The 9,140-nt window shown below is 40.4% G+C and overlaps 1 protein-coding gene across 3 annotated transcripts in view; it reads right to left on the bottom strand.

The window, feature by feature from the left end:
• Positions 1 to 1,478: 1,478 nt before the first annotated feature.
• surf4 (surfeit 4) overlaps positions 1,479 to 9,140 on the bottom strand; it is a 12,654-nt gene continuing 4,992 nt past the window's right edge. The window contains exons 1-6 of one of the 3 annotated variants that reach the window (XM_020600800.1): positions 8,212 to 8,565; positions 6,235 to 6,421; positions 5,271 to 5,347; positions 5,136 to 5,179; positions 4,044 to 4,230; positions 1,479 to 3,211 (exon numbers count right to left, since the gene is read on the bottom strand). In XM_020600800.1, the coding sequence (XP_020456456.1) occupies positions 2,945 to 3,211; positions 4,044 to 4,230; positions 5,136 to 5,179; positions 5,271 to 5,347; positions 6,235 to 6,421; positions 8,212 to 8,259 (810 nt within the window). In that variant the 5' untranslated portion in view covers positions 8,260 to 8,565 and the 3' untranslated portion in view covers positions 1,479 to 2,944. Of the gene's footprint in view, positions 3,212 to 4,043; positions 4,231 to 5,135; positions 5,180 to 5,270; positions 5,348 to 6,234; positions 6,422 to 6,727; positions 6,751 to 8,211; positions 8,566 to 9,140 lie in introns of those variants that run through there. The other 2 variants (XM_020600801.1, XM_020600799.1) reach the window with 2 other exon arrangements.

Raw genomic sequence — 9,140 nt, 5'->3', positions numbered from 1 at the left:
AAATTCTGTGTTTTTCTGTCAATATGGGGTGCTGTGTGTACATTAATGAGGAAAAAAATGAACTTAAATGATTTTAGCATATGGCTGCAATATAACAAAGAGTGAAAAATTTAAGGGGGTCTGAATACTTTCCGTACCCACTGTACAAATACACAGACATGGTGTACTTACCAGTGAATTGGTTGTCTTTTTATTAGGGTGGACAATAACTGGCCTATACGTTCAGTCAGTCTCCAGCAGGTCGAGCTCCAAATGCAGCCACACCCACTTGATATGTGATGGAAATGGGTATTAGAGGATGTGAAGCAAACACATTTATCATTTCAGGAGTTCATGTTATTAATATTTGACTATACTTTGAATGAGTGTGACTCGGCTTTGGGTTAATATAAAGGTATTGTGTTGCTTATTTTTGCAAGCAGCAACAAGAAACTGCAGTGCTGAGCAAGAAAGAGTGATGAGGCCATACATTCACACCAGGATTTGAACCTTGCACGACTTGTAGAATGAATGCCAAGGCCCAGTGAAGCTGCTCTGGTGTCAAGTGGTGGTCCAGCACTTTAATAAGACAGGTCATAATGGGGTTTCCTTCAACTGGTCACCTGCAAATGCTTGTTAATCTTTCATAGTTGAACTTCTTTCACAGAATTTGAGGGGATTACAGAAAGGACACCTTCTTATAGGTAACAACTTATGTTCAAGTATGTTATAATAGTAAGGTCTAGACCCATGTAAAGAGCCCTGAGATGATTTTAGAATTTGAGGGGATTATAGAAAGGACACCTTCTTATAGGTAACAACTTATGTTCAAGTATGTTATTATAATAATAAGGTCTAGACCCATGTAAAGAGCCCTGAGATGGTTTTGTTGTGACTCACCATAGATTAGTATTATGTATACTGTACAAGTTACAAACAATGAGTTTGTCAGGACATCTACAACGTAGTTAACGTTTCTGACACCTCATCTATGTCCATATAGTTTAAACATTTTCTAAAAGGGCGAATCCCAACTCCAGTTACATTTACCTAATTCTTTCAGACACGAGTTTCCCTGCACATTTAAAATAACTGAACTGCTTGATCATTAGGTTTTGTACTGAAAAGCTCAGTTAAATGTTTGTTTGCTATACTGTTCTTTACAGCAGCTATTTTTTTTCTGTTGGAGCCATTTACTATTGTATCAGGGTCAAGGATTAGAACAGAATGGGCTGTTTTCATCGTTATCATAAAGGGAAACAATCGTGACCTACTTCAAAACATATAAAAACAGGTTTCCAACTTGTGTTTATTCTGGAGAACTACCCACACCCACAAAATAATCTGAATAGGTTTGACACTCAATTTTACATTGGTGTGTTGAAAAGAGAAATTCCAGTATGGAACCTGATCAGTTCAGTCCAGTACAAGTTGTTTAGTATGGAACCTGATCAGTTCAGTCCAGTTAAAGTTGTTTATCCATAGTCCATGGCACCTTTTATAAAAGCATAGGTTTAAGTTGTGTTTGTCTGGCAAGAACATAATTGCTGTTATTTTCAGAAGTTAGCACTTTAAACAACACTCAAAAGTGCTTTTCTGATCATCGCAGCAATCAAAACACAAATGTCTTGAGATCTTTACATATTGTATGTAGCAGAGCCATCAAGTGAATCAACATGGCTGAAAAAGATCAAATGCTCCAGTGCAGTGAACGTGTACTGCAGCAGTCCATTAGAGGTCAGTATTTGCTCTTTAAATCACTCTCCTGTCAGTGGAGGCTGATGTCAGCACCTGTCCAGTCCAAAACCTATGTATACTTAATGTCTGTGATATCCAACAAGTCCTCCCATGGTCTACGTGTATACAGTACTGCATGTTTGTACTCCATGGGCTTCATTAGTAGAAAATTTACACAGGCTTGACTATCTGGTCCCCCAGTGTCCTTCATCCTCTTAGAGCATCATAAGACCTGAAAACCTAGACTGAGACTTTATAATTCTGAATTTTTATTTCTTCGCCATGAACTTCCAAAATCAGAAAAAAAAGATCAAAAATACAATATAAACTTCTGAAAATCAATACACTGAATATATTTTTTAATTTTCTTAACAGGGCAAACAACACTGAGCAAAGACCAAGTCCAGGTGGCTAGTGGCTCTGCTTAGTCCTCTCTGCTTTTCTAGATCGCAGAATACGGTGTTTCACGGATGTCGAGTCTCCCCACTTATAAACCCCGATCATATACAGTTCACTAGTTAGGCATTTGCCAGAGACGTACAGTACAAAGTGCCCAATAACAAGTCCTGCAGCTAACAACTGTGATGAAATTTTCAATCAAGAATGACTGCAATCCACCACTTCGTATACAGTGTACATGCCCCCGCCACCACAACACAGAGATTCAGCTCCTCAGGAACAACAATCAGCTGTGAGTGAAAGTGTACAGATGTCAAATCAGTCTCAGACACTCCCAAGATCTGGCGGACAGAACAAGACCAGCATCCATTGGGGGAGCACACACTGCTGAACTCTTCAGAAAATCAGTCTATGACAATGTTTGGCATAAGACCCATATAACATAACAACCTCTTTTCATTCTTGAACAGAGCAAATACATTTTTCTTCCACTTGCCATCTATTCATTGTTTTCTCAGAAATACATAGGGCCTTCTGTAATAACTGTTGTCATGATAAAAGAGGACATTTAAGGAAGGTGAAAGGAAAGAATGTCATTATTATGGTCAACTAAAAAAAAAAAAAAACAAAAAAAAACCATCAATTGGGATGAAATTTAAAAAAAAAGTCCAATGATCGAGATGAAATTGTGTCTGGATTTGGCCAAATTAGAAAAAAGCAAGGATAAAAAACTGTGTACCCCAGTGGGGAGTACAGAGAGGGTCTTTGTGTCCCGGTGGTCAGGGTGGTTAGTGGTGCTGTGCAATCCTCTTATTTCAACCCCCTTTGCCTACCACTCTTTCTTTTTCTCATCCATGGACACTCCGCCAGGCCCAAGGGCCACTACTAGCAGCAAGCCACCGATGACCGAGGTGGTCTGGAAGAAGTCGTACTTGAGGAAGTCGTGCATGGGCTTGTAGGCGGGGATGGTCCAGAAAGCATTGAAATAGACATTGATGGCCAGAAGCCACAGGACAAGGGTCAATGCCGCCAACTTGGTTTTGAAGCCGATGGCCACCAGAATGATAAGGGCAGTCCCCACCATGTTCTGCAGGATCTGTTGAAGGAAATAAAAGTTCAAGTGGAAGGGTGAAGGGTTGCAGTTTATGTTTCAAATTCACCAAGCAGAACAAAATGTCCCTTAACTGACTGTTCCTCGGTCATGGCTTGACCAGGAAATCATTCCATCCTGAAGGACATCTTAATTGTTCCACTGCTGTTCACAGGAGCTAGGATGTTTCTTTCTCATGAAATGCACTGGGTACAACTTCTTTCAAAAACAGCCTCCTATGCTTAAACAGCCATTACTTTGCACAGTCTCTGAAGTAAGGAAGAGTCAAGCTGCACAAGCAAGTGATCTCTGCTCTGTATGCATCACTCCTATAGTTCATCATGTTAACACACCAATGCAAGTACCCCATGTATTTTGTGAGGAAGAAACATGTTACCCAGTGCAGCAGTGACAGCTCAGTGGTGTTTTTAATAGTTTTTGGTCAGCAGTGGGGGCAAACGGCAACCTCAGAGGCCGAGAAACGAAGTCAGTGCGGAACTGTTAAAACCTGCAGTTCCTCGAATGGCTACACGAGGCTGGCTCCAAAGGGAGTCAGTCCCCATAGAGTCCCGTGTTAAAATGGCTTTACAGCCGAAATAAACATGTTTACAGCCTGGTACAAAAAACAGTTTTGGTCCCTATAGTCATTTCCCCTTCCATGAAAACCGTACGGGGGATGACTCATCTGTTTAAATTATACTGAGAATAAAAGTTATGTATAATTAAGGGCGTGAGTGCTTTGACCGACAGGCAGGAGTTTTAGTGTCTGTGTGGGATTTGTGGAAAAAAAATTACTGGCCTCATCATTTAAGGTGTGACTGGTGTTGTCAGTACTCACAGAGAAAAAGCTGGAGTCAAAGTGTAGTAGAGTCATGAACATGAGCACTAACAGGACTCGACCGCCCAGCTGCATGTACTGCTTTGGCGAACTCTCTCCCATGGAGGGGACTCCAGCAAACATGCTCTTTCCCCCTGAACGAGACTCAGCCAGCAGCAGGAGCAGACCCCCTCCAAGGGCAAGGTTCCTGGGAAAGGAGACAGAAGAATGTTTTTTTTTTCTGGACAAATGGGCAGGAAAATATCTGAAAGCACATACCAATCACTGGCACCCTTTAGTTTTTTTTGTCCAATTCATTGCTAAGACAGCTCATATACTAAATGAAACTCAGAATTATGTGTACTTTAAATGATGTGATAGTTGTCAGTATACAGAAAACACCATGGTGGCCCTATATTTAACAGATTTCTCAGATGGCCCATGACTCATCTGTCCTGTCAGTGTAAATAAATCACAGGTCTTGTCTGTAGTACTTATAGTAATTGCTGTCTGCTTGACAGCTGAAGTGCTTTCTCATCTACTACCACTAGAAGCAAATGAAAGTTTCCATTGTTGGAAGAGAAGTACTATTCTTTCTAATTAAGCTACTTCTAATCTATGATCATAAACAGTAAAATTCAAAACTTAACACCAGAAATAACCTGTCACTATGCTAATAACATTTGGCCACATTCACCAAACATTCTTAAGAACAGGTTTGTTTGTAAAACCCACTTACAAAGTTTTCATGAAGATCCTGGCATTCACCAATGTTTTCTTATCTGGGACTTGTCCTTAGGTAAGAACAGAATCTACGTACGCTGAGGAGCACACTTATGCACATTCAAGTGCTGACATAACATGACGTATGCGACTTAACTGGTTATTTAGTTTTCTTCAGTTCTACAGCTATATAATATTTAAATTACAATAACAGTTTTGTCATTATTAGTATTTATTTAATATTTTCCCCATTTTTGTACAAAGATTTGGTAATCACTGATGGCTGATTATGTTTGGGAGGTAATCAGCTGGTTGCAACCTGATACATAGCATTACTAAAAATAATAGAATTGCTTTTAATTTGTTAACTGAGATTAGAGTGACACCTACCTCATCAAAAATTTAAGGTCCCATAAAATGCTGTATGCAACTGTCTGATAGGAAAAAGACAATATTCCAGATTACACACTGACATACTGTTGCATATGTACACCAAAAAGATAGTTATAAAGTAATTGTTCTCACCTGTAGCGCTATGATGCCAAATAATCCAAAGCAGGCATACTGTACAAAATTTCTACTGAGGATAAGCACACAACCACCTGTTAGGACACACAAGTCAAAGATGTTCAAAGGGAAAGTTGTAGCTACTTAGAAAAATGACTTTGCTTAAAAGAAATTCCACTTGTATATTGGGTCGCTTGCAAAGAATGGTTTCTGGTTGATGAAGATGATAATCACACTGTGTTGTGGGTTCTGCTAAGATCTTAGACCGATGAATATTTCATTAGGTAGACAAGGCAGCAGACTAACCAAACTAACTTGTAGCTTGCCTCAGAATCATGTCCTGGTCCATACGTGGCAAGAACAAACTAGAATTACCGCTTATCAGTTATAAACTGTCACCAACCAGTGAAATGAATGTGTATGGGACAGAAGTGAAGTCACTGTGACCTTGACCTTTGACCACCAAAATCTAATCAGTTCATCACTGAATCCAAGTGGACACTTGTACCAAATTTGTAGAAATTCCCTCAAGGTATTCCTGAGATAACGTTTTCACAAGAATGGGCTGTATGGAAGGATGGACAACATAATAAACAACCCATCTACTAGAAATGTCTTCTGTTACTACACATTCAACAAAGAGTAACAGAGACGGTTTTAGCACACTATTAAACCTTTCATTCATTTAACCTATTTGCCTAAGTTTTAGACTAAGGCCAATGAAGGTCCACACATTCAACGAGAAAACATTTAGTTGATGCTTTCGATTTCCCAACTTCAAACTGCAAAGTATGAATATTCTTAGCTAATTTTTCCTGTTTGCTTAGCGGTTTGATTCACTCACTCTTACTGTTGTTGTCAGAATTCATGTCACACTCACACACTACTAAATAATACTTAATAAGATATAACTTTCTACAACAGTAAAATGCGAATTGAGTCATCTCTTGTCCTGACCTTAACCTGCCTCACATTCACTCACCCAGCTGTCCAATGAGGTTAAGCAGCACAAAGCAAGTAGCCAGAAAGTAGCCACAGTTCCAGGTAGCCTCGATGTAGTCTCTCTGCTCATTCCACTGGAACCACATGCGGATGCCATCTTCCAGGAAGGTGCTGATGAGACAGAGACGTGCCAGGTGGGGCAGGTAGTGTTTGGTTACCCGCAGGAACTGCGTAACAGAGATGACAGGTGATTGACATGAAAAAGGATGATCTGAGCTCTAAAGACAACAACAACAGGATGTGGTTTCTGAGGCACTGCTAAGATTGCTTACAGCAGCTAAACAGAGAATCAACATTATACTGGATCACCAAGCAGGAACACATTACACACTGAATTTAAACAAGTACCCTTAATACTTCTTTAAAAAATAAATAAATAAAAGTCTAAACAAACAAAAGAAATCATTGGGACTTCTACTAATTATAACGTGCTGTCAATTACAGGGAAACAAATACTACAAAAGTGTCCTTACCAATTTTTTTAACTGGATGTGAACACAACAAACCGATGCATCTGACTTCAAAAGAGTAAAGAGGCAAAAAGTGCAGAGTAGAATTTCTGCTGAGGTATACAAACCCTAAGGCAATAACAGGGCTGTACTTCTCTGTTACAACCCCAAAGGGCCTTTTGTGTTCCTTGAAAACTAACATTTAAAGAAAAGTAGAAACTGTTCTATTTTGTTCAGAAGACACTACAGTGAGTAGGAGCGCCTTGCCCCCTGCCCCTCCTACTCAGCAGTCCACATCAGCACTGTCAGAACTCAGCAGCCTATCAACGTCCACCAGCTCGCACTAGGACTGCTTAGTGGGACATGAATGGGCGAACTGGAAACCAATCCCTACAAGCCCAGGGTTGCAGCAACAGCCTAGAAATACACCATTCTGTGGGGTAACGTCTAACTTGTTTGCTCAGGACCAATTAAGGGGTGTACCCTTAAAATGGGCTTAGCAGGGAGGTTTTTCCCCCAAAGCAAACAAACCAAGTGTAGCTGGCAGTTTCCTTTTTCATGACGTTTTTACGACGTGCATGACACAGCACTCATAATATGAGCCTATAAATTAGGTGTATTTATAGGGAAATAGAGCAGTTTCAGTGTTTGTGTTGATTTCAATCAGCACATTTGCCATAAACATACACATAGCTGACTGCATCATACATGTGAGCTGACAGCGTTCCACCAAGGACATAACTAACATTAAATCCGACTTCTGCGAAAACATAAGGTTCTCCAGTCTGGGGGTTTATCCCAGTCTGCACAGTAACAGGGGTCACAAGCAGATCTGATAACACAGACATTACAGCTCACTTCCTATAGACCATCTTTGCCTGTAGTCACACCAGAAAAGCCTAAAACCCAAAGAAAGGCAGGCGGGGTTCACATTCAGACTTGGGGTGAACTTAGCGGTACGAAAACCAAATACATATCACCATGCAATAAGTGTGCTAATACACAGTGTTAAGTGTTAGCCAGTAACTTGGCTAAGCTAACATACGTGATTTCACAACCGCTGTCTGGTAGCGTCTGGCTTGGCTGACACAGACTGTGATGCTGTTAATTAACCGGGTGGCTAGACGACAAGCGAACTAGCACGCATGATAAAGAAACCAACTACATGTACATATGTTAAATAAACGTCAGATAAATTATTCCCTGGCAGACCCCATCTTCCCTTTAGCTGTGTGAAATTATGTTACCAAATCCATGTGACACCTCAACATTTGCCATGCAAATCAAAACACGGCTAACATTAAGTTAGCTGATGCGTTGATCCAATGTTGTATTTAACGCTGTCAACATGCCACTATGGATTTATGTAAACAATAAATAAATGTGTTAAAATGTTGAAAGAGCCACTCAGGAACCTAAACGTTACTTCATTCTCATACAAACTAGTTAGCGGATAACATGCTAACAGCTGCTAGCGGTAATAACTGCGGCGCTAAAACAGAAGTTACCTGGTCTGCCACGTCTTCGGCTGCGCTCATAAGATCCTCCTGCCCCATATTTATGTGATAATACGATTTTATTTTTATTTTTTTAAATAATTGGGGCTCAGCACAACGAGGTTTTGATGTATTTTATCTGTTTTCGAAGGCTGGACTCGGACTGGTCCTCCCACCGATAACGTTTACTTAAAGATTTCCCGATCGCCTGGACGCAGAGAAAGGCCGCCTCCGCCCCACAATGCCCCGCGATTTGACGAGAGACAGACCCCCCTACATGGTACTGCAACCGCCGTATGCCACGTATACTGAACCGTACAGGGGCTTGACACTGCTACCCAGCGGCGTTTACGGCTTTTACACATGTAAACAAAGGCAGAATTCAACCTTAACCCCACGTTCATTCATCTTTGCCATAAATTAAATCTCCAGGCGTGCACAGAACCGTATAACCCATGGAGACTGCTTTTGAAGAGGCTTATACTTTCTAGACAGATGTGCATCCGTTTTTTCTATTAAATAGCAGGCAATGGAGGAAGAAGCACTCATATTCTTAAATACCAATAGAACCATGTAAAAGTACTCCACCACAAGTAAAAGGCATGCATTCATAATTCTACCTAAGTGTCATGAAGCTCACAGAGACTTTCATTTGTGACTTGGTGAAGGGTTTTATTTGAACATCATTCGGAGAACTCTTTCAACAACTCCCTAACATGGGCTTTTTCGCGTACCTCGTTATTCAAGCATATACCAGCCCACAGTGACACCCTGTGGGCCTACACAATCATTACAGCTAAATATCATCACATCTCCCCCCTTTTAAATTGTCAATCAACATTTACTTTTGGTTTACTCTGAAATAAGAGGGTGGCAAGTAACTATCTGAATTCACTAAACTTATTAAACAACACATTTCCAACTGAACAGAACAAAGTTAC

This window comes from Monopterus albus, unplaced genomic scaffold, assembly GCF_001952655.1.
Source record: "Monopterus albus unplaced genomic scaffold, M_albus_1.0 scaffold49.1, whole genome shotgun sequence".
Classification (NCBI taxonomy): Eukaryota; Metazoa; Chordata; class Actinopteri; order Synbranchiformes; family Synbranchidae; genus Monopterus; species Monopterus albus.
Note: the sequence above shows the minus strand (reverse complement) of the source record. Positions and strands in the feature narration are given on the sequence as shown.